Below are 25,042 nucleotides of genomic sequence, written 5' to 3' on the forward strand. Positions count from 1 at the left end.
AAGAAAGGAAGGGCTGATGCATTGTCACAACAGTTTTCCTCCTCCTCCAGGATAGAGTCGGTTCCTACTTCTGTGATACCTCCACATTCTAGCCACTAATCTCACTAGTCTCACTTCACCTTTGGGTGACAGAATTCTTGTTGCTAAGATCCATTCTCCTCCTGAAAAACCTTGTGACCGCTGCTTTGTCCCCGAAAATCTCTGCACTGCTTTGCTCCAGATATACTATTTTCTCAAGGCAGCTGGTCACCCTGGGAATAATCAGCTTATCTGGTCTCTTTATTAACAATTCTGGTGGCCTAGTCTGCATGCTGATGTAATCGCCTTTGTAGCCACTTGTTTGCATGTGTGCTCAGCGTAAGACACCACAACACCCTCCAATGGGCCTCCTACAACCCATACCCAATAGGGAGAGGCCTTGGACCCACTTGTCTATGGATTTTATTGTGGAGTTACCTAACTCCCAGGGCAACACAGTTATTCTTTTGGTGGTTGACCGGTTCTCAAAAATGTCTCATTGTATTCCTCTTAGGAAGTTGCCTACATCCAAAGAACTGGCATCCATTTTCGCTCGGTAGATCTTTTGGTTACATGGGCTACCCAAGGTTATCATCTCAGACAGAGGTAACAATATGTGTCCAGGTTTTGTGCCTTTTGTGCACAGTTGGAAATTCAGCTTTCCTTCTCCTTGGCATATCACCCACAGTCTAATGGGGCTGCAGAACGAGCCAACCAAGCCTTGGAGCAGTTCCTATGTTGCTATATTTCTTACCACCATAACAACTGGTTAGACCTCTTACCATGGGCGGAGTTTGCTCACAATAGTACCATCAATGTCGCTTTCCAATTGTCTCTGTTTATGGGAAATTATGGTTTCCAGCCATTCATGTTGCCTTACACATTTGTTCCTCAAAGTTTTCCTGCATTAGAGGAGCATCTCCGTGATCTCAGTTCCACTTGGGTGCAGGTCCAAGAGTCCTTGCGATGTGCCAGTGATAGGTACAGACTCCATGCTGACCGCTGACGCTATTCCAGCTCCAACTGTTGTAAAAGTGACTTATCCCTTGCTGAGACCTATGCCTGGCCTGTATAAGCAAATATAATCACCGCGGAAATCTTTATCAGATAGCTGAACTTGCCAAACACTGTTTCTTTCCTTCCACATAGGTTTTATTGCAAGCAGTAGGTATGCAAGCAGTAGGTATAGCAGACAACAAAATGTGGCAGATGATTGAAAGATGGTAATGCGTTCCTAGATGCAAGCAGATTGTAAGAAAGGCCTAGACAGATGTGGCCATTTCTATCCCAAAGCATGGATGCAGGAACAGGAAATACATCATAAATGGGAGAGGACAGGAGGGAACACAGAAAGGAAAGGCAGAAAGGAAAGTGCAACAAAAGAAAAACCTCAAGATGGCAGTATGATAACCAATTATATAGACATTACCATAACTATTGCAATATATTATATCTTACATATTAGTATCACAGTATACCAGCAAACTCCCTGTCTGGTATTGTAAACAACGGTGCAATTTGCGGTTGTCTTGAAGAACTGAAAGACAAAAAAGGAACATGCATATATATGCAACAACAATAACTGCAATAAGGCATCAAGTAGTGTAAATTAAAGTCCAAGGCACATCCTACTTTAGGTCAGAAACTGGATCCAACAAACCCAGGTAAGCCAGTTCAGTTTCTAAAAGCTAAGAGAAAAAACATTTCTGTAATGCATCTGAGGAAAGTCTTCACAGTTCCTTGTCTGGCAATCTTTACCTCTACCTTGCATACCATACCATAATCACTAGGAATGGTCTTGACAATGAGTCCCATGGGCCATTCAATTCTTTCGGCTTGCTTTAAGCATGTGAGGTATCACTGCGAACGTGAGATCGAGGGCAGTAATTCTTGCAGTAGACCTCCTCTGTAAATCTAAAGTGGTAAGCTGTAAAGGCTTTTAAAAATGTATATAGTTTGTCGCCACTGCACAAATTTATATTGTTTGGGGGTTCAAAGTAAATTTCTAGTAAAAAAAAAAAATATTTTTCCATGTAAACAAAAAGTGTCAGAAAAGGCTTGGTCTTCAAGTGGTTAGAAGAGTGGGTGATGTGTGGCATAAGCTTCTAGCATTGGGCATAAAATGCCAGGACATTTCAAACACCCCCGCAAATGACCCCTTTTTTGAAAGTAGACACCACAAGCTATTTTCTGAAACTGCATGTTGAGTCCATGGAATATTTTATATTTTGCCATAAGTCTTCATTCATATCGATCTTGCTATCTTGGCATTTCATGGCCTCCGAAACTGTGATAGGTAGTGAGGAGTGAAATCAACAATTTACGTCCTTAAAAAGCCTGAAGGCAGTGATTGGATTTTGGGGTCCTGTACTTAGCTAGCCTGCCAAAAAAGTGTAATATTCAATTGGCTCAACTTGTATCTCAGGAAATTTCTTGGGGTTTCTACTTTCCAAAAAGGGGTAATTTGGAGGGTGGGGGTTTATACTCCCCTGCCATTTTAGCACTTCAAGAAATTAGATAGGCAATCAGAAAGTAAACGCTGCATACATTTCAGTATATACACCATAGTTTGTAGACACTATAACTTTTGCGCAAACAATAAACATACAGTTATTGAGATTTTTTTTTTTTAATCAAAGACATGTAGCTAAATATTGGCCTAAATGTAATTTAGATGGATATTTTTATAGGAAAAGTAGAAAATGTAATTTTGTTTTCAAATTATTTTTTCCTTTTTTCATTTATATCGCATAAAATTAAAACCGCAGAGGGGATTAAATACCACCATAAGAAAACACTTTTTATGGGAAAAAGGGGACATACATTTTGTTTGGTTACAGCATTGCATGACTGTGCAATTACCAGTTAAATTCATGCAGTGCCAAATTGCAAAAAATGGCCTGGTCATTAAGGGGGTAAAACCTTCCGGTCCTTAAGTGGTTAATGAGTTCCACTGTAAGCCCAGACTTCTCTGAACAGGAGGCATGTCCATTCCCAGATTTTCATCACAGCAGCACCGTTTGAGGCGATCTCATGCAGTCTGAGGTTGGCCTCAGAAAGCATACTTTGAGTCCTTTGGAGCAGGTCTATAGCTTCTTCATCTGTGGGTAAGGATTTGAGTCCATCGTCCACGTAGAAGTCTCTCTCAACAAAGTGTCGAGCATCTGTGTCATACTCATTTTCACCATCAAGAGCAGTCCTTCGTAGACCATATGTTGCAACATCAGGCAAGGGACTGTTTCCAAAGACCTGTACTTTCATGCGGTATTCAATCACTTCATTGTTTATGTTGTTGTCACGATGCCACAGAAACCTTAGGGAGTTCCAATGATCTTCTGTTACTATGAAGCAATGGAACATTTGTTCAATGTCAGGAGTTATGGCAACTGGCTCTCTTCTGAACCTCATAAGTACTCCAACAAGGTAGTTGGTTAGCATAGGACCAGTGAGGAGAACATTATTCAGTGGTATGCCTTGATGCTTGGCACTGGGGTCAAACTCTACCCTGATTTGGTTTGGTTTATGTGGATGATACACTCCAAAGAACAGAAGATACCAGCACTCGTCATGTTCTAGAAGAGGTGGAGCTGACTCAGTGTGATCATTGTCAAAGGTCTTTTTCATAAAGGCAATGATGTGTACCTTCATTTCAGGCCTGTTTTTTGGTATTCTCTGAAGTGAGCTGAATCTGGATAAAGCTTGTTCACGATTGTGATTGTTTGGAAGTCTAACTCTTGCAGCACGAAGAGGTAATGGTGCAACACTGCTGTTAAATTTATCTTGAAAAATGTGCTGTGCATTATTGCAATGAACTCTCTATCTTCAATTGACAAGGCTATTCTGTTGTCATTATGTGTAGTACAAAATACTGTGCTACCTAAGTTGTCATTACAGGGGGTGGGAATAACATCAGATACCTGGATGATGTCAAGAGGCTTCTCCTTTACTTCATAATGATGAGGGCATTGTCTGTAGTGAGATGCACACCCATTTCTTAACACATAGTCTTGAAAGAGATGATCTCAGATGGCATGCGTGTCCTTTTCAAGCATACACCACAAACTATTACCCAGCCTAGATTAAGTCTTTGTGCAAATGGGGCATTGTCATGTCCATTGCACTGCTGGTGTACTTTATGTACTCTGAGAATGTCTCTTCCCAGCAAGACTAAGGTTTCAGCATCCATGCCCATTGGCGAAATGCAGGATGCATAGCTGTAACGTGTTTGTCATTAGTGCAGTCTATGCACTTGATGACAATTTTACAAATTTAAGCAAAATGGTCATAGGAAGTACAGCACCTATAGCATATTCCAGGTTTCTGGAGAATCTCTCTGCATTCTTGAACAGTCTTTGCCCTAAGCCCATGGCATTTCTTCAAAGGATGAGGTTTTTTGTGACTAGGGCACTGATGATTAGGATCCTTGTCTCTATCCCCTGAATCACTCTGGTGATCAGGAGAGGATATGGGAGGGGAGATGTCTGTCTTTTTAGTAGATACAGCTCTATTTAAGTCTCTATGTTTCTGGCCCCAGCCACTTTATGAGCAAATCAAGTTCCTCCTTGGCGGTAAGGTTAAGATTAACAATAGCAGCTTTGAAGGTTGATAGCCAAGCCCGATAGTTCTCTGGACAGTCATCGAACCTTGAGAGGCTAATGTTAATGAGCTCACAGTGAATCATATATCTGGCAAAGTCAGACAGGTATGATCTCTCACTCTTTGGTGCCAAAGTAACTTGTGGGACCCCTTGGGCGTGAAAGTTCTCTGGAGAATAAGGGTGAGGCTTACCAGGATTAAATGACGTTGCAAGAGCATTTACAGTAGCTTAGTCTCTAAGGCTTCTGCTGGCTGTTGCTTGAACTGTGGCTTGTCACTGGGATCAAAAATAGAGAGGGAGGAGACATGGACTTCGCAGGCACTGGGTATTTATAAAATCACATACTTTATTGTATAATACATCTAAAAACATCAAACAGAAATCAAAAAAGAGAAAGAACATACAACAATAATATTCCATATAAGGGAAATATAAAATACAAAATTGACAGAAAAATGGTTACATTGGTGGTTATAATGGACAATAATACAATCACAATATAATATAATACTTCACATCTAGGCGATCATGACCACAGGTGACAGGGAATAGTACTAGTCGTCCCGGGGAGATCGAACGATGTGTATTAACAGTAGATCGTACAATTTAGTTGAGCCATACTGCTCGACATGTTTCGCCTTATGCTTCCTCTCTGAGCTAATGGATCAATATTCTGTAGAATTCAGTAGGCAATGATGATATAAGTGAAAGGTATAACAAATACCCGACAGGGAAGATGTATGAAGAATCAGATTTGTCACTGTAGATGGTTATATAGGTAAACACGCAACCCAGCTTTAAAGATCAACAAGAGTTGGTATAAAACACATCAATTGATATGCCAGTAAAGTATACTTGTATAGAGTAAGATACTCGTATGTATATCAAGTATCTGTGTTCAAAGATGCCTGGTAAGGTCAGAGGAATATCCCTTACATAGCATCCGATCCCACAGCATACATCCTCCCTGGATGGGGGGTAACCACCATGGTCACTGGGAATCACCTTGTCGTTGACAGGAGGTGATGTGGTTTGCTGTGTAGGTGCATTGTGGACTCGAAGAGGCCCATGAGATGATTCTGTATCATTGCAAACACTATGCCTTAGCACATATTTACTGGTACGTTCAACTGGATCTTCCATTTGTGCTGGAATAGAACAGTCTGAATTAGTATCTCCTATTGCTTGTTCAAGGACCTTTAGCCTTGCTAGGGTGGCTGCTTCCTCTCTTTCCATTTGCAGAATCTTTATTTAGGATTCCGCCATCTCTGCTTGAAGAGTTTTGTTCTGAGCTTCTATCTCTGCTTAGCAAGCTGTCCTCTCTGCTTGGCGAGCTTTGTTCTGAGCTTCTATCTCTGCTTGGCGAGCTGTCATCTCTGCTTGGTGAGCTTTGTTCTGAGCTTCTATCTCTACTTGGCGAGCTGTCATCTCTGCTTGGTGAACTTTGTTCTGAGCTTCTATCTCTGCTTGGCGAGCTGTCATCTCTGCTTGGTGAGCTGCTATCTCAGCTTCCTTTCTGGCAAATGAGCTTCACACTTTATTTGCTTCCAGACTTGCACAGGCCTCTATTAGCTTGTCGCTTAATGTTGAGCTTCTAGAGTTAGAAGATCTAGAAGAATGTGCTGTGAGCTTAGTACATGTGGATTTATGGGATCTGGTCTCTTGCAGTTGAGCGATGAAGAGTTCTGACTTATCCATAGCATCTTGCACTAAGAGATCTCTTTGTTGGTTTAGTTCATCTGTCCTAGTAAGTTCTTCTAAAGAGCCCTCTATTTTAGAGTCCTTTAAGAAAGCTGTGTATTTAGCAGACAGCATCTGGAAGCGTTGATATGCTGTAAATAGGTTATCTATAGAGTCTTTTAATTTACCGGTTGATCATTATAGTGCAACAAAACAGACATGTGTTATGTAGTTGTGTCCGACAGATCTGACAGATGGCTGGAGAACTCATCTCTAGTGGTTTTGTAGTTTTCTCTAAGTTTCTGTGTTGGTATTATTGTGCGTTTGGGTCTTACACTTTGTTCTGCGATATTTGCAGAATATTTTCCCTGTACATCTGTGTGGTCAGAGGCATGATGTATCTGTGTTAATTCAGCGATAAAGGAGTGTCCAGAGCCTTGTGTAGACATTTTTCAAGATTTTCAAAAAATGGTTACTGTCTCTTTAAGAAGATGAACAGTAGCTTAGACAGATGGGATAACATAGTCCAATGCAGATAAACCATATTCAACATTCACAGATGACTTACAGTAAGCTTCTGCGACCATGTGCTTTCACAAGATGGCAGATGATATTGAACTTGATTGCAGATTAAACACACACATCTACACAGCAGGCTGTAGGAATTCTACCACATGTTGACTATTCTGACTCCAACTGTTGTAATAGTGACTTATCCCTTGCTGAGACCTATGCCTGGCCTGTATAAGCAGATATAATCACTGCGGACAAACTTTATCTGAGATAGTTGAACTCACCAAACAGTTTCTTTCCATTCACATAGGTTTTATTGCAAACAGTAGGTATAGCAGACAACAAAATGTGGCAGATGATTGAAAGATGGTATTTGCAGGTCAAAACATGGTAATGTGTTCCTGGATGCAAGCAGATTGTATGAAAGGCCTAGACAGATGTGGCCATCTCTATCCCAAAGCATAAAGAAGCAGGAACAGGAAATACATCATAAATGGAAGGGGACAGGAGGGACCAAAGAAAGGAAAGAAAGAAAGGCAAGTGCAACAAATGAAATAACCACAAGATGGCAGAATAATAACCAATTATAAAGACATTACCATAACTGTGCATTATATTATATCTTACATATTTGTGTAACAGCACAGACAACTTCCCACGAGGTTGGGGAGAGGGTCCGGCTGTCATCTCGTAACCTCACACTTCGTGTTCCCCCACTGAAACTGGCACCATGGTATATTGGGCTCTTCCGTATTCTCTGTACGATCAACCCAGTGGCTTATGCATTAGACATATAGTTTATATTCCTATCGCACACCTTCTTGGTTTGTAGGCTCGTGTATGTTGGGTGCTGAAGCGATCACCAGTTGGCAACTGGATTAGTTACAAGTAAATACATATTCGCCAGGCTCTTGCAAAAGCAGTCCAAAACTTTATTGAAGTTATGATCACATCAAAAAATAGTGCTTTTGGACTGCTTTTGCAAGAGCCTTGGTGTGCTGGCGAATATGTATTTACTTATGCATTAGACATTCCTTCTAACATGTGTATTTCGAAATTAATTTCATGTTTCCTTATTAAAACCTTTGGTGTGCAACCGCTTCACCACCTCAGTACCACGTCCACACCTGGTTCAGGTTGAGAACCATGAGGAGTATGAGATACAATCGATTATTGACTCCTGATCGACTCCCATAGGTTTCGTGAAACCATACACTGCCTTGTCCATTGGAGAGGGTATGGCCTGGAGGAATGCTCTTGGGTCTCATCCTCGGACACCTGTCCTCCGCCGTGCTTTCCATAGATGTTTTCCCCTCAAACCTGGTGCTCCTCCGAGGGCTTCTGACTCCTGGCTTATGTTTTGACTATGTTTACTGTTCTGTACCACTTTTTACCAATACATTACCCGCTTGCTGACCACTCACATGGATACTACTGCGGCAGTGCGGCTCTCCTGGGTCCAGCGACATAGACATACGTCGCTGGATTCCTCCCTCTCTTGTCGGATCACCGCCGCTCTTCTCCGATCGTCTGGGACAGAGTGAGGAAATACGCCCGCTTGTGTAAACAAAGTGGGCGGATCTCCTCTGTGACAGGCAGTGACAGATTACAGGATTCCGCATAGCTGAACCTGCGATCTGTGTCTGTGTCACACAATCCCCTCCCCCCACACACGTCAGTAAGCATGAGGCACACATTTAACCCCTTGATCACCAACAGTGTTAACCCCTTCCCTGCCAGTGTCATTATTACAGTAACATTGCATATTTATAGCACTGATTACTGTAGTAATGTCACTGGTCCCCCCAAAAGTGTCAAAAATGTCAGTTAGGGGTCAGATCTGTCCGCCGCAATGTCGCAGTCCCGCAAAACAAAAAATCACAGATCGCTGCCATTACTAGTAAAAAAAATAAACAATAAAAAAGACAAATCTTTCCCATAGTTAGTAAACGCAATAACTTTTGCGCAAACCAATCAAAATACGCTTATTGTGATTTTTTTTTACCAAAAATATGTAGCAGAAAACAAATTGGCCTGAAATGTTAAAAAAATTTGATTTATACATTTTTTTGGGGGAATGTTATATATCAGAATGTGAAAAATATTGTTTTTTTCTTTCAAAATTGTCGCTCTTTCTTTTAAAAATAAAAAATCGCACAGGTGATTAAATACCACCAAAGAAAGCTCTATTTGTGGGGGAAAAAAAGGACATAAATTTAATTTGGGTACAGCGTCCCACGACTGTGCAATTGTCCGTTAAAGTAACACAGTGCCGAATCACAAAATAATTACTGGAACCATGTCCTGTGGTCCGATGAGACCAAGATAAACGTATTTGGTTCAGATGGTGTCAAGCGTGTGTGGTGGCCACCAGGTAAGGAGTACAAAGACAAGTGTGTTTTGCCTACAGCCAAGCATGGTGGTGAGAATGTCATGGTCTGGGGCTGCATGAGTGCTGCCAACACTGGGGAGCTACAGTTCATTGAGGGAACCATGAATGCCAACATGCACTGTGACATACTGAAGCAGAGCATGATCCCCTGCCTGGGCCGCAGGGCAGTATTCCAACATGATAATGACCCCAAACACATCTCCAAGTCGATCACTGCCTCGCTAAAGAAGCTGAGGGTAAAGGTTATGGACTGGCCAAACATGTCTCCAGACCTATACCCTATTGAGCATCTATGGGTCATCCTTAAATGAAAGGTGGAGGAGCGCAAGGTCTCTAACATCCACCAGCTCTGTGATGTCGTCATTTAGGAGTGGAAGAGGGCTCCAGTGGCAACCTGTGAAGCTCTGGTGAACTCCATGCCCCAGAGGGTGAGGGCAGTGCTGGAAAATAATGGTAGCCACACCAAATATTGACACTTTGGGCCCAATTTGGACATTTTAACTAAGGGGGTGTACTCACTTTTGTTGCCAGCAGTTTAGACATTAATGGCTGTGTTGAGTTATTTTGAGGGGACAGCAAATTTACACTGTTATACAAGCTGTACAATTACTACTTAACATTGTAGCAAAGTGTAATTTCTTCTGTGTTGTCGCATGAAAAGATATAGTAAAATATTTACAAAAATGTGAGGGATTTACTCACTTTTGTGAGATACTGTATATGTATATACTATGTTGTATATATATATATATATATATATATATATATATATATATATATGTATATATATATATATATATATATATATATATATGTATATATATATATATATATATATATATATATACAAACCCGATTCCAAAAAAGTTGGGACACTGTACAAATTGTGAATAAAAACAGAATGTAATGATGTGGAATTTTCAAATTTCAATATTTTATTCAGAATACAACATAGATGACATATCAAATGTTTAAACTGAGAAAATGTATAATTTTAAGGGAAAAATAAGTTGATTTTAAATTTCATGGCATCAACACATCTAAAAAAAGTTGGGACAAGGCCATGTTTACCACTGTGTGGCATCCCCTCTTCTTTTTATAGCAGTCTGCAAACGTCTGGGGGCTGAGGAGACAAGTTGTTCAAGTTTAGGATCAGGAATGTTGTCCCATTCTTGTCTAATACAGGCTTCTAGTTGCTTAACTGTCTTAGGTCTTCTTTGTTGCATCTTCCTCTTTATGATACGCCAAATGTTTTCTATGGGTGAAAGATCTGGACTGCAGGCTGGCCATTTAAGTACCCGGATCCACTTTGCCACAGTCCATTTTAAATGAGCCTTGGCCCAGAAAAAACGCCTGCGCTTCTGGATCATGTTTAGATATGGCTTCCTTTTTGGCCTATAGAGTTTTGAACAGTGAATGGCACGGTGGATTGTGTTCACCGAAAATGTTTTCTGGAAGTATTCCTGAGCCCATGTTGTGATTTCCATTAGAGTAGCATTCATTTATGTGATGCTGTGCCATCTAAGGGCCTGAAGATCACCGCCATCTAGTATGGTTTTCCAGCCTTGACTCTTATGCACAGAGATTGTTCCAGATTCTCTGAATCTTTGGATGATACTATGCACTGTAGATGATGATAGCTTCAAACTCTTTTGCAATTTTTCTCTGAGAAACTCCTTTCTGATATTGCTCCACTATTTTTCGCTGTAGCATTGGGGAAATTGGTGATCCTCTGCCCATCTTGACTTCTGAGAGACACTGCCACGCTGAGAGGCTCTTTTTATACCCAATCATGTTGCCAATTGACCTAATAAGTTGCAAATTGGTCCTCCAGCTCTTCCATATATGTACATTTAACTTTTTCCGGCCTCTTATTGCTACCCGTCCCAACTTTTTTGGAATGTGTAGATCTCATGAAATCCAAAATGTGCCAATATTTGGCATGACATTTCAAAATGTCTCACTTTCAACATTTGATATGTTATCTATATTATATTGTGAATAAAATATTAGTTTATGAGATTTGTAAATTAGTCCATTCCTTTTTTACTCACAATTTGTACAGTGTCCCAACTTTTTTGGAATTGGGTTTGTATATATATTGTAGCAGAGCATCCCAGAGGGATCCTGGAAAAGTCCTGTTCGGGGTTTTTTAGATCTCCCAGGGTCCTCTTATATACAATTAGGGATCTCTGATCCACGGTCCAGTGCAGGGTTTACTCCTCTCCCGAATGTCAATTTAACCTCACCTGAAACCTTTAGCCAGTGCTCTCGGCCTGGGGATCAGAAAAGTCCTGTTTAGGAGAGCTGAAAGGTTGGTAAAAGCTAACATGCTGTATATGAAGAGGCTGAAAAGTAGTAGGCTTGCTCAGCCTGTTAGTTATGTCCTGTATTTTTGTGTAGTTAGTTCTGGGATACAGATAGGCTTTTGTTTTGGTATTATTTTGCCCTGTTTATTTTCTGGAACACTGTACAGCACCTGCTAATAGACTTGTATATAGCACCAATAAACACTGCACTGTTTGTCACTACCACACTTGATTTGATATCTGTGCCTGCTTACTCCAGGGGGCTTATTTACTGGCTACCATTCCCCAGCTCACAATATACAGTGGGTATAGAAATTAATTTGCTCCCTTTAAAATAATCACATTTTGTTGCTTCACAGGTTGAAATAAAGACAGACACCGTTTTTATTTTATCCAAATATTTCTTGCAAAGGCAAAGCCGCTCAGGTGAGACAATATTGACTGGTGCGAGTCGGATCTGTCATCCAGAAGCTTCCAAATCAAAAGGAGAAATGACCACACTTAAATCTTGATGAAAACATTGAAGTATTTATTCACGGGGTTATGAGTAAGCAATCTACAGTATCGTGAAACGCACCAACCTCTACATGCTCCAGTGTTGTACTGTCCTAGCTTTTACCTATGGTGAGGAATAAATACTTCAATGTTTTCATCAAGATTTGAATGCAGTCATTTCTCCTTTTGATTTGGAAGCTTTTGTTTTATCCAGCTGTATTTACTCAGTGCAACTTATAAAATCCAAGTAAAAGATATAACACCAACATGTCAGAAAAAAATTAAATTAGGGAAAATGGATGGAGCAAAATATTGTCAAAGTCTTGAGGAAAATCTGCTGCCCTCTGCCAGAAAGTTGTCAACGGGAAGAAGGCTTACCTTCCCTCATGACATCGACCCAAAGCACACAGCAAAAATGACCACACAGTGGTTGAAGGAGAAAAAGGTGAATGTCCTTGCATGGCCTAGTCAGAGCCCAGACTTAAACCCCATTGAAAATCTGTGGAGTGACTTGAAGACTGCAGTCCACAAATAGTCATCATTAAAATTTGGCAAATATTGCAAAGCTTAGATGTGCAAAGTTAGTAGAGACATATCCTAACAGACTAAAGGCTGTAATTAAAGCAAAAGGTGGTTCAACAAAATACTGACACAAGGGCGTGATCCTATTTCTAATTCAGTGATTCTGTTTTTGAAATTTTTACGTTTTTTTCTGACATGTTGTTGTTATATCTTTCACTTGGATGGTAGAAGTCAATATAAGAGTAAATACAGCTAGATAAAACAAAAACTGAAAAACTATCTCTGACTTTATTCAGTAGGCTATAGAAAAAATAAAAACTAGGACCAATGTAAAATAATACAAAATATAAATACAAAAAGTAATTTTATGATTCAAAGTCTTTTTATCTATGTAATATGTTTTACCCTAATAACCATGTATGTTTAACTAGTGGGAATATTTAGAGTTAATATAAGAAAATAATGGATTGTAAAATAGTTTCTTGATTGAAAGTAATGGCTTTCTCCTGGTCTAAGGAAGAGCAATTTTAGCAGTGTAATTTACTGTAAACAGAAAGGATTTGTGTCATTATAAAAAGGCTTAGCATTACTTTGTATGTGTCCCTCTATCAGTTAAAAATTGTCCTCTCTGGGCTTAATTGGCATACATTAACATATTTATTGATGCTAAAAATATATCTGTCTCTTTAAAGAAGTTCTTTAATCAAAGTAAAAAAGCTGGCTCTGTACTGCCACATTATTACAGCCAAAATATTAAAATGTAAAGATGACCTGTGAATAAACAATAAATATATACAATTAAAAATAAAACATTTTTGGCATTAGTTAGTAGTGAAACCTTTATTTTGTTTACATATGTAATTTTTTTAACCACTTAAGCCCCGGAAGATTTTACCCCCTTCCTGACCAGGGTTTTTTTTGCGATTTTCTACTGCGTGACTTTAACGGAAAATTGCGCGGTCGTGCGATGCTGTACCTAAACAAATTTCACGTCCTTTTTTTCCCACAAACAGAGCTTTCATTTGGTGGTATTTGATCACCTGTGCAATTTTTTGATCATGCGCTATAAACAAAAAAATTAGCATAAATTTTGCAAAAATAACAATATTTTTCACTTTTTTTTATATGAAATTCCCCCCCAAAAAAATGTAAAAATGAAAATTTTTTAACATTTTCGGCCAATTTGTTTTATGCTACATATGTTTGGTAAAAAAATTGCAAAAAGCGTATTTTGATTGGTTTGCGCAAAAGTTATCGCTTTTACTAACAAAGGGAAAGATTTTTGTCATTTTTGGTGTTTTTTTTTTAACGAGTAATGGCGGCGATCTGCGATTTTTTTTTTGCGGTACTGCGACATTGCGGCGGACAGATCGGACCCTTGACTGACATTTTTGACACTTTTGGGGGTACCAGTGACATTACTGCAGTAATCAGTGCTATACATATGCACTGTTACTGTAAAAATGACACTGGCAGGGAAGGGGTTAACTGTATTGGACAGGGAGGGGTTAAGTGTGTCCTAGGGGCGTGATTCTAACTGTAGTGGGACATGGCTACTAGTGTAAAAACAGAGATCAACGGTTCTACATAGTAGAACCATCTGATCTCCATTTTTACACAGGGGAGAATGACAGGCGGCTTGTTTACATAAGCCGCTCTGCCTTTCTCCCGCTCTACCGACAATCGTAGTGTGACCAGCGGACATCGGGTCCGCCGGTCACACGCCCGCACTCCTCCGTGAACGAGCCTCAGCAAACGCGTGCCTCAGCGGGCGCGCTCGCCCGCTATTGGCTCAAAACCCAGTGACAGGCAAGCAACGTAGATCTACGTTACTTTGCCTGGCCGGGGCTGACTGCCGCAGTAAATATACTGTGCGCAGTCGGCAACCGGTTAACAGATGTGCTAATACAGTTTATATACATGTTTAAAGGCAGAATACAGGATATGGAGCACAAATCAGTTTTTCCTGGTGCTGGTAGATGTTGACACAGAGAACCCTTTCACTGCTTGAAGTTGGGGTTAGTAGTTGAACTTCTATTAGACATAAAAGACACAATTTAATTCAAGTCTGTATTCACTGAATTTCACTTAGGATCAGCCTCTTGCAGTTCCTGTATTGCAGAGCTCAGACTAAAGCCCCGTACACACGATAAGAAAATCGGAAGGGAAATTTCGTCCGACGACCGATCTGCCAATTTTCAGATTGTTAGTATGGTGCTTCCGACAGCCGACTCCGACTTTTCGGCCGAAAAAATCCTGGTGTGCAGGCTATATAATTTTTGTCGTCCATCAACACAACCTCCGATTTTCGTTCAGTCAGTACAGAATTCATCAGACAAAAATCTAAAATCTGAACACGCATGATCGGAAGCAAATAACAACCCGGAAGAATTTTTGTACGAAAACTAGCCATTGTATCAAGAAAGAACTTTCGTCTCGCGGCAGGCAAATAAATATTTGAAATGCGGTGCACATGCTCATCTTGGTTAATCTGAGAAGAAGGAAGCTGCTGCTCATAATTGTACACTTTAGAATTAAAGAGGCGTGTGTTCTGTTATGATGATGATAATGATTTGGCTATTCTGTATGTTGCATGTTGTTTTTTTAGAATGATAACTCTACACCATTCTCAATGGTTTATGAATGGAAAATATCTAACTATTGATGTGTCCCTTTATTAATTTTTTCATTAATGTATAATACATATATTGCTGCCTACTCCCAATATGCTCAATTTTTTTAAATAAAGATAGGCAAGTAGTTTATTAACCATTTTCTTTACTTTTGAAATAAATATATCCAAACATAAACATAGAGATACTCTCATTAGTAAAAATAGAACATAAAAAAAGGGCATTCCCTCCTCAAATAACTTAGAAATAAATAATAATCGTTAACAGAAAAAACACATTATAAATTATAATTATAGTTACATAGTTAGTGAGGTTGAAAAAAGACATCATTCCATCCATTTCAACCTATGATGTGTGTGTTTGCTGTTAACCGTACATTGTATACCCCTGTATGTTGTGGTCTTTAAGGTGCCCATCTAATAGTTTTTTGAAACTATCAATGCTCCCTGCTGATACCACTGTTAGCGGAAGAGAATTCCACATCCTTACTGCTCTCACAGTGAAGAACCCCCTGCGTATTTTAAGGTTAAACCGCTTTTCCTCTAGATTTAGTGAGTGGCCACGTGTCTTATTGTATTTCCTTTCTCTGAATAGGTTTTTCCATATGCTAGGGTTGCCAGTACAATATTTGTACATTGATATCATATCCCCCCCTCAATCGTCTCTTCTCCAGAGAGAATAAGTTCAGTGCTTGTAGTCTTTCCTCATAGCTGATGTCCTCCATTCCCCTAATTATTTTTGTTGCCCTTCTCTGGACTTTCTCCAGTACCAGCACATCCTTCCTGAGGACCGGTGCCCAGAACTGGACAGCATACTCCAGATGTGGCCGGACCAGAGTCTTGTAGAGTGGGAGAATAATCATTTTATTTCTGGAGTGAATCCCCTTTTTTTATACATGCCAGTATTCTGTTGGCTTTGCTTGCAGCGGCTTGGCATTGCATGTCACTGCAAAGCCTATTGTCTACGAGTACCCCCAGGTCCTTTTCCATCCTAGACTCACCCAGAGGTCCCCCCCCCCCTAGTGAGTAGCTTGGTTTCTGGCACCCAGGTGCATTACTTTACATTTTTCAACATTAAACCTCATCTGCCATGTAGTTGCCCACCCCATAATTTTGTTCAGGTACACTTGTAAGGTTTCCACATCCTGCTCAGAAGATATTGGCCTGCTTAGTTTAGTATCATCCGCAAATACTGAGATTTTACTCGATATCCCCTCCTCTAGAGCATTTATGAATAAATTAAACAGAATTGGCCCCAGGACAGAACCCTGGGGGACCCCGCTTTCCACACCCGCCCAATGTGAGTACTCCCCATTAATCACCACCCTTTGCAACCTCCCCTGGAGCCAGTTCTCTATCCAGGTACTCACCTTATGGTCCATACCTACCTTCCTTAGTTTGAACAGTAAGCGTTTGTGGGGAACGGTGTCAAAGGCCTTTGCAAAGTCCAGGTACACCACATCCACAGGCTTACCTTTATCTAGGTGGCAGCTCACTTCATCATAGAAGGTTAATAGATTGGTTTGGCAAGAACGATTTTTCATGAATCCATGCTGATTACTACTAATAATACCGTTTTCATTACTAAAGTCTTGTATGTGGTCCCTTAACATCCCCTCCAAAATCTTGCAGACTACTGATGTTAGGCTGACTGGCCTATAGTTACCCGGGATATATCTCGGCCCCTTTTTAAATATTGGTACCACGTTGGCTTTTTTCCAATCAGCTGGCACCATACCCATCTGTAGAGTTCTTTAAGAACCCTCGGGTGCAAGCCATCCGGTCCCGGTTATTTATTTATGTTAAGTTTCTCTAGTTTAGTTCTAAGTCTATCTTCTGTTAGCCAAGGCGATGTTTCCCGAGGTGTGTTGTTTAGTTTGGCCTTACAAGCTGGGTTAGTGTAGCCCCCCAATTCTTTTGTGAAGACTGAAGAGAAGAAATTATTTAACACTACCGCCTTTTCCCTGTATAATGTATAAATGTATAATAATTTATAATTGGGAATAAGTATAGTTACGTGATCATGGGGGGTAGGTGGGGTTCGGGGGCATATTGCCACTGACTGCCATGTGGCTGTGGTGGAGGTGGAGGGGGTGGCTGGTAGTCTGACAGGTGCGTGTGTCCCTGGATTTCTCCTCGAACACCTTTATTCAACACCTGCAGTAAGAGGACCTCTGCCATTTGTCGCTGTTCCTCTGTCATCAGCCTTAATTTATTGGCTGTGAGAAAGCCAAATGAGTCAGCCTCATCTGGCTTTCTTTGCAGGGCCATAGAGGCCTGACTTAAGAACGAAGCAGTGGCCTCCTCCAAATTTTTGGGTTTTTTCGTCTCTTTTCAGGAGGCTGTGTTCTTCCTGCCTGCTCTGATGACACCTGGCTTCCACTTGGCTCCTCCACATTGACACTTTCCTGTTTAGGAAATTAAAACATTATTCTAATGTTATAGTGTATATAAAATGTCACGTTTGTTTGATTATTTTAACCAAATAACAGACTTTACATTAAGGGTAAATTATTGCCTTGTTAATATTTTTTTGCATCATTATCTTTATTGCAGACAATATATTGTTAAATGCTATACCTGTGTCAAGGTTGGCTCCTGTACATCTTCCTCCTGGGTTTCAGCACATGAGCCCTCTGCCGACATGGAAGGGAGAGTAGACAGGTATGGCCTTGATTCTGACTGTTCGGTCAGGAAGCGCAGGCTCTCGAAATACCAGAGCCTTAGTACATATATATCGTCAGCAGCAGCTCCTGACCTTTCAGAATCCCAGATACTGTTCAGCTCCCTTTTAAAAGGTGCTGCGCAGATTAGATATTTTGTTTCTGACATAATTAATGTCAGCATTGGGGCAAAATGGCTTACATAAATCAGCCAATTTTTGAAGAGTATCATTTTTAATTTGTTTATTTGAGTAATCCTTACTCTTCACCCTCCACAAACAAGGCAACTGTCTGTATTCCTCAATAAATTGAGGTAAAAAATACGGTGATGTAAATTTGTCAACCACTATATATGCCTGCAAGACACAACACAACACAAAACATAGTCAAAGATCATGTATTTTTTCACATAAGATAGGCCCAATATAAGCTGTATAGGGCACAAAACACCCGTGCTTGAATCTAAAGTTGTACCTTTGTTTGCTCAGGGGATTCGTGGTTCGCCGATCGATCGTGCTCCTGTGACAGATCTGTCCGATGGTGAATCGGCGACCGAACGATCTGGTGTCCTTTAAATACAGCGCATGCGTCAACTCCGCCTCCAGTGGCATGCTGACGCAGGGGCGTGTACGTGCTCAATATTAAGCTGCATGCGACACACAGACACATGAGTCAGCGGAAGATTCGTGGAGGAGATGGCAGAATCGGGGAGTTGCAGTGAAGGCCGCAGTGGTTGGGCTCATAAAAAACCCAAAGCCAAACCTATGAGCAAGGGTGAGATGGTTGAGATGGTGGCCATACTGGAGAAAAACGATTATGATGGCAAGTTGGAGAATTATGAAAGGTCCAACTCCAGAAAAGACAGAATTCTTGAGAAGGTCATGTCATCTCTCAAAAATATTTATGGTGTGGATCGTTCGAAGGACCAAATCCGAAAAAGATGGTCAGATCTGAAACATCGGGAACAAGAACAGCTAGGTCACATCCATCATTTCCTGAAAAGAAGTAAGCAATAGTTGTGTTTAAGCAATATGTATTGGGTATATTTGGTGTATGTTCTATAGAAATGTATAGATACTAATGTCTATGAAAACTTTACTTAATAATTTTATTTGTCATGTATGTATTTTCTTGATATATTTAGGATTTATTTGTATATTAAATTAAAAGGCAGGAATCCACAATAAACTATATATGCATATTATTGAAAAGAATTTTCTTTACAAAACTCATATTTGTTCCTTTAAATAGGGAAAAAAAGAAAAATGAAAATAAAACAAAGGAAACATATGAGGAGAAGGGAATCTACCATGCCTGCTCCATCCACATTGGAGGAAAACAATGAAGAAATGGTCCCTGATGCAATGACACATTCCCAAAAAGGTAATTGTTTCCTATGCTCAGTAAATCATTAATGTCCCTACTTTTTAGGAGGTAACCATGTACATGTCAGAATATTTTCTGTAAAAACAGCTGTCAAGCAGTGCACCATGTCATAGCAAAATGCCCCCCTGTGATTTTTCTGACATCCCACTTTTTTATTATGAAAAAGATCAACCAAAAGACAATGTGAACACTATGGAGGAAAGCAATGTGGCAAGTAGTCCAGAGTGCAGCATGGGGGAGTCAAGTGTTCAGCAAATCAGCTTACCACTACAGCAACATCAAGGTTGGTAGCCACATAATGTTTACAAATGGGAGACGAAAAATATGTGAGTTTGGGATGATTCTTTAACCTTCTATTGTTGTATTTCAGACAAAATGGACATTCCAGATGTCCCCGAAGTTCCCTCATTTGAGCCATGGGATCTGTTACCTACAGCTGGATCAGATCTGGAAATATTTGCTCCAAGATCCCCTGCCATGATTCAGAGTGAGTCTCCAAAAAAGAAGCAAACACAAACAAGTGTTGGGGAGCCTGTTTTGTGTCCAAGTAAGTATTATTCTAATGTTGGTTCTAGTGTATTTCTATTTTGATGTATTTGATTTAATGCTTCAAAGGAGCTACCTGTTTGCTACATTAGCAAGGTGTGAAACCATACAGTGCTAATGTACATAGTATAAAGTGCATTACCATGGGGGAGGAAGAGGTGTAGTGAGCTGTTTGTGTCAACAGGTGGAATTGTTTATGAGCCACAAGACACCAGTGCAAAGAAAACATAATGTTTGCACTGTGTATTTTCATAGTAGTATAGGTGTCATAAGGGCAAGCAGGTTACACACAACAATGCACAGGGTAGGTACTAACTATTAATTCATTTATGATGAACTTGACCCCAAATGTTTAGATATTATGACCTCATTTAGTTGCTTGTCATTTACTTAATATATATTATTTTTTATTAACAGGTCATGTTATTCCTAGTTGTACAATTGCCAGGATGACTGTTGATGCCTTGTAGGGATGATCGAACGGTTCGGGTCGACCATCGGTTCGGCCCGAACATTGGGTGTTCGAGGTTCGGCTGAATTTAGAACTTTTTGCCCAAAAAGTTCGGAATTCGGCAACCAGAACCGACCAAAATGCAATGCTTCAGGAAATGGGCTTTAAAAGCCCGTGATTGGACCAGAACCATTAGCAAAAGCCAATTGAGGGGGCAGGAGAATGCTAGGAATGTGATTGGAGTGACTAGGGGGTCCCTAGACCAATCATTAGTGAATACGCCCCCCAGTATATAAGATAGCCCCCGCCATATTCCTAGCATTGTTATACTGGACATGGAAGAGAGTGGAAGCAGTTCTGTTAATTTTACTTTAAAAGTGTCATTTAGCATTTATTAGTGTGAGGAAAGGGATATCTAGTGTAGTTAGAGTGCTCCTTTACACTTAAGTTAGCTTCAAAAATTTAGTTTCTGTAGGGAAAGTGTTAAGTGTAAGGGGACCGTAGTGTGGTGTAGGGTTAACTGACAGTGACTGCTATGGAAGGGTGACAAAACCCTTACATAGCAGGGTGACCGCTATAGAGAAATTATCATTTCTCTGAGTTGCTTCGGCACAGGCATATGGCTTCTCACCAGCAAGCATTTTTTATGCTGCAGGGGTTTCCACTGCCAGTGCTTTTTTGAGGACATGTTTGATGTCAGACATGACATCTGAACATGTGTATAGGGGGTATATATACACATATATGTCTGTATATATACCCCTAGACATATATAGGTGTGATAGTAGCAGAAATATATGCTTGCGCTAATGAAATCATTTACAGTAATATATTTCTGCTACTATCACACCTATATATGGCTAGGTGTCTATATACATATAATTATGTGTGTATATATACCACTATACACAAGTTCAGATGTTTTGCCTGCCACAAAAGAACCCAAAAAAATGCCAAAAAAACGCTAGCGTCAAAAAAAAAATGCCCAGGTGTGTTTTTGCTGGCATTTTTTGGGGGGTTTTGGAGGCAGGCAAAACATCTGAACTTGTGTATAATGGTGTATATACACACATACATATATTTATATACACACCTAGACATATATAGGTGTGATAGTAGCAGAAATATATGCTTGCGCTAATGAAATCATTTACAGTAATATATTTCTGCTACTATCACACCTATATATGGCTAGGTGTCTATATACATATAATTATGTGTGTATATATACCACTATACACAAGTTCAGATGTTTTGCCTGCCTCATTTATTGGGTTTTAGGGCTTAAAAATGGTGTTTTTTGATTACCGAAGTTCGGGTCCCATTGATTTCAATGGGGTTCTGAAATCCGGGCCGAACTTTTGGGAAGTTCAGATGTTCTGGCCGAACCGAACTTTTCAAAAGTTCGATCATCCCTAATGCCTTGCAGTGTTGCAACTGGAAAAAATAAAGGAGGCTGCTACAGCTTTACAATGCAAAATGCGTGACTTTGTTGACCTGCTTGAAAAATTTTAAGGTTACTTTTTATGTTATATTTTTATTGGTTTATTTGGGATATTTTTGCTTTTCCCAATGTTCTTTAAACATTTTATGGCCTATTTTTTGGCCAATAACTGATCATGTGCAAGAGGTGTCCCAAAGTTTTAAAAAGTTTTATACAGTTTTATACAGGGCTCCTATGATAACGTTTTACAAGTACTAAATAAGAAGACTTGAAGAACTGTTTTGCTTCAGTTTTTTTAACATGTCTACTGAACAAAGTTCCCTGAAATTAAAAGCAATCTAGATGTTCTCACCAAAGAGAGTCTGGTGTTTAAGCACTTTACAACACCCTAACCCTAACCCTGTGAATGTGTGTTAATAAAAAATGTTTCCACTCAACAATGTGTGTTATAATATTTCTTTGCCTTGCCGTGGGGGGGGGGGGGGCAGGGTCTAAAGCTGTGTAAGGTGGCACAAAATGTATGATGGCTGTCCTGTTCACATAGTTGAATGTTAGTTAAAGCATTTTAGTTTGTGTGTATAATTATCAGCCTGCCAGAATGAGTGTTCCTTCTGGACCAGTGGCCATCTAACAAGTGATATTCACAAGTACACTGAGTGCACAATGATATCTGTCGACTGAGTGGCAATCAGTGTACACATATACAGGTTCTATTTAAAGGACTAGCACTCATAGGATTCTATATGTCATTGTGATATGTACTAGCACTCAGTGTACTGAGATCAGTGTAATACTGTATATAGTGTATCGCAGCTTCGTTTGTCCGTTTCCCTTTAGATTACCTATATATAACACTTATATCTCTACACTGAGCGAGTTTCACATAACACTGACATCTCCTTACATTGGTGGGCAGTGAGAAGGATGTCATAAATTAACACAACATAACAGGTGGAGCTAAGTTGTTATTACACTAATGTATTAATAAAAAAACAAAATAAAGTATGGGGACCTTCTGGCCAATGACCACCAATGTAAGGTGACATTGGGTGGACCTTGGGTGTGACCTACTTTACAATGTGAGAGGGCTTTTCGGATTTAACTGGGGTGCTGAAGGCCCTGGTCTTTTGGCCACCTAGCAATGCCCCAGAGCTTTGATATTTCATATTTTTCTTTTTTTGCTTATTACATTGTATAAAAATTATATTAATCAAGATACTTGACACATGGACCCAAATGCACACATTTCTTCCAAAATGTGCATTATCTTTAGTGAAACATGTGGTGGTTAAAAAAAATTATGATATAGTGACCTCGTGAAAAAGTTAAGGTCTAATTTCACTATTGGAGCAACTGGTAAACCAAACACACATGGAAAAAATCGAATTTTAACAGCTGGGGAGAGACAACAGTAGATAAACACACTGATGAATGTATTAACCCTCCAAAAGTCACACATATATAACACAGGATGAACAAAAAACATGTTAATTTTGGCATGTACCCAAAATATTAAAATACGCACTCCTGAATAAATGCAAGATTTTTAATTGCACAAATAATAATATATTTATACAAATTAGACTGTATCGGCCAGGAACTGCTGCCAAGAAACGGCCCCTCTCCCCACAAAATAGTCAACATATTGTTGTCAAACATCACGGGCACTTCTGGATGGCAAGCCAGAACGGGCTACTTCCATTGGTGTCATAGGATCGACAGGCCCACGTGCTTCAGCCTCTACACTAGGCCCTGGCATGGCAGGGTCACTCTGAATTGGCTGAGAGCTTACATATGTCTCTGCATGCTTGCGCAAAAAATTATGCAAGATGCAGCAGCAGAGGACCACATGATTAATTTTGTATAATGCCAGATGGATGAAGCTCAAGAAAAGTCGAAACCGATTTGACATAATCCCGAAGGCATTCTCCACCACTCTTCTAGCACGGGATAGCCGGTAATTGAAAATCCTTTGCTCCGGGGTGAGGTTTCTTAGAGGGAATGCCTTCAAACGATGCTCCCCAAGAGCAAAGGCATCATCAGCCACGAAAACAAAATTGAGACCCTCAATTGTTTGCTCCCTGGATGGCAAGTTGAGAGTGCCATTTTGTAGCCGCCGAGCAAACTCGGTTTGGTCAATGACTCCCCCATCAGAATTGCGGCCATTCTTTCCTATGTCCAAAAACATAAATTCATAATTTGCTTTGACAATTGCAAGCATGACAATGCTAAAAAAACCTTTATAATTATAGGATCCCGAATTAGGTGGTGGGATGATAAGGACGTGCTTGCCATCAATAGCACCCCCACAATTGGGAAAATTCCACTGCTCCTGGAATTGGCCAACAACTTCCTGCCACTGCTCTGCGTTGGTCGGAAACTGTTGGCAAAAAATTAAAATACAATTAGTGCTTGTGCACATCACATTATTACACACACATTTGGCATAGAAATGCTTATGCAACTTTAAGATAAGAACAACATGAAGGGAATCTTTAGCATTTTGGGGTATGACATCTACATACATTTAATTTTCGCCCCCTAATGTCAGAATATTGTAATTCACCAGCTACAGCATTTGTACGTGCTGACATTTACATTTAGCATGGGTGGGTTGGTAAAACTATGCTTTTAAACATTAAGGGCTTGTGCCCACTGAACGTTTTTACATCAGAAAATAAACATACACAATCATAGGTTTAACTGGATGGACTGATGTCTTTTATAAACCTCATAAACTATGTAAAAATAAATTTCTAAAGAAATAATGGGTTCTGGGAAAGTCAGAAAATTACACAGATACAATATACTGTTAACAGGCTATGCGTTTAGGGACACATAGGAGAGAATGCTGGGGTGGTTACTGGGTCATTTTAAAAATGCTTAGGAAAATATATAGCTTTACTACTATGTGCATGAGGCCAGAGGGCAGTTAATTAAAATAATGACATATGTAGTTTGATGTACATCCAAAATAAACTAAATTATGTTGACATGACAAATACATTGAATGTAATATAAAAATAAGAAACGTACCTTGATATAGTCCTTCTGCAAGACTTTAATGATAGCAGAGCAGGTCTCAGGGATGATGACTCCAAGAGCTTGGGGGGAGATACCTGTGGTGAACTTGAGATCCTGCAGGCTTCTCCCTGTTGCAAGATATCTCAATGTTGCAATTAGCCTTTGCTCAGGAGTAATTGCAACCCGCATACATGTATCCTGCTTCCGAATATAGGGGGACACCAAGTCAAGAAGACGGTGAAAACATGGATCCGTCATCCTCAAATAATTCCTGAAGTCATCAGGATTATTTTCCTGTAGCTCCCGCAGCAAGGACATGTGGGAAAATTGCTCACTGTTGAGCAACCAATTTTTGGTCCAGGAGGTCCTC

General features: G+C 40.0%; 1 protein-coding gene across 1 annotated transcript; it reads right to left on the reverse strand.

Moving 5' to 3' along the window:
- Nucleotides 1–6,145: 6,145 nt before the first annotated feature.
- LOC309550498 (putative nuclease HARBI1) lies at nucleotides 6,146–24,990 on the reverse strand (the record flags this gene model as incomplete). Its single annotated transcript, XM_082250866.1, has 3 exons — nucleotides 6,146–6,430; nucleotides 23,441–24,028; nucleotides 24,685–24,990. The coding sequence occupies 3 exons, from the start codon at nucleotides 24,988–24,990 to the stop codon at nucleotides 6,146–6,148; spliced, it is 1,179 nt and encodes a 392-aa protein (XP_082106992.1).
- Nucleotides 24,991–25,042: the final 52 nt, after the last annotated feature.

Source organism: Pelophylax lessonae, assembly GCF_965119305.1.
Source record: "Pelophylax lessonae genome assembly, chromosome: 3".
NCBI lineage: Eukaryota > Metazoa > Chordata > Amphibia > Anura > Ranidae > Pelophylax > Pelophylax lessonae.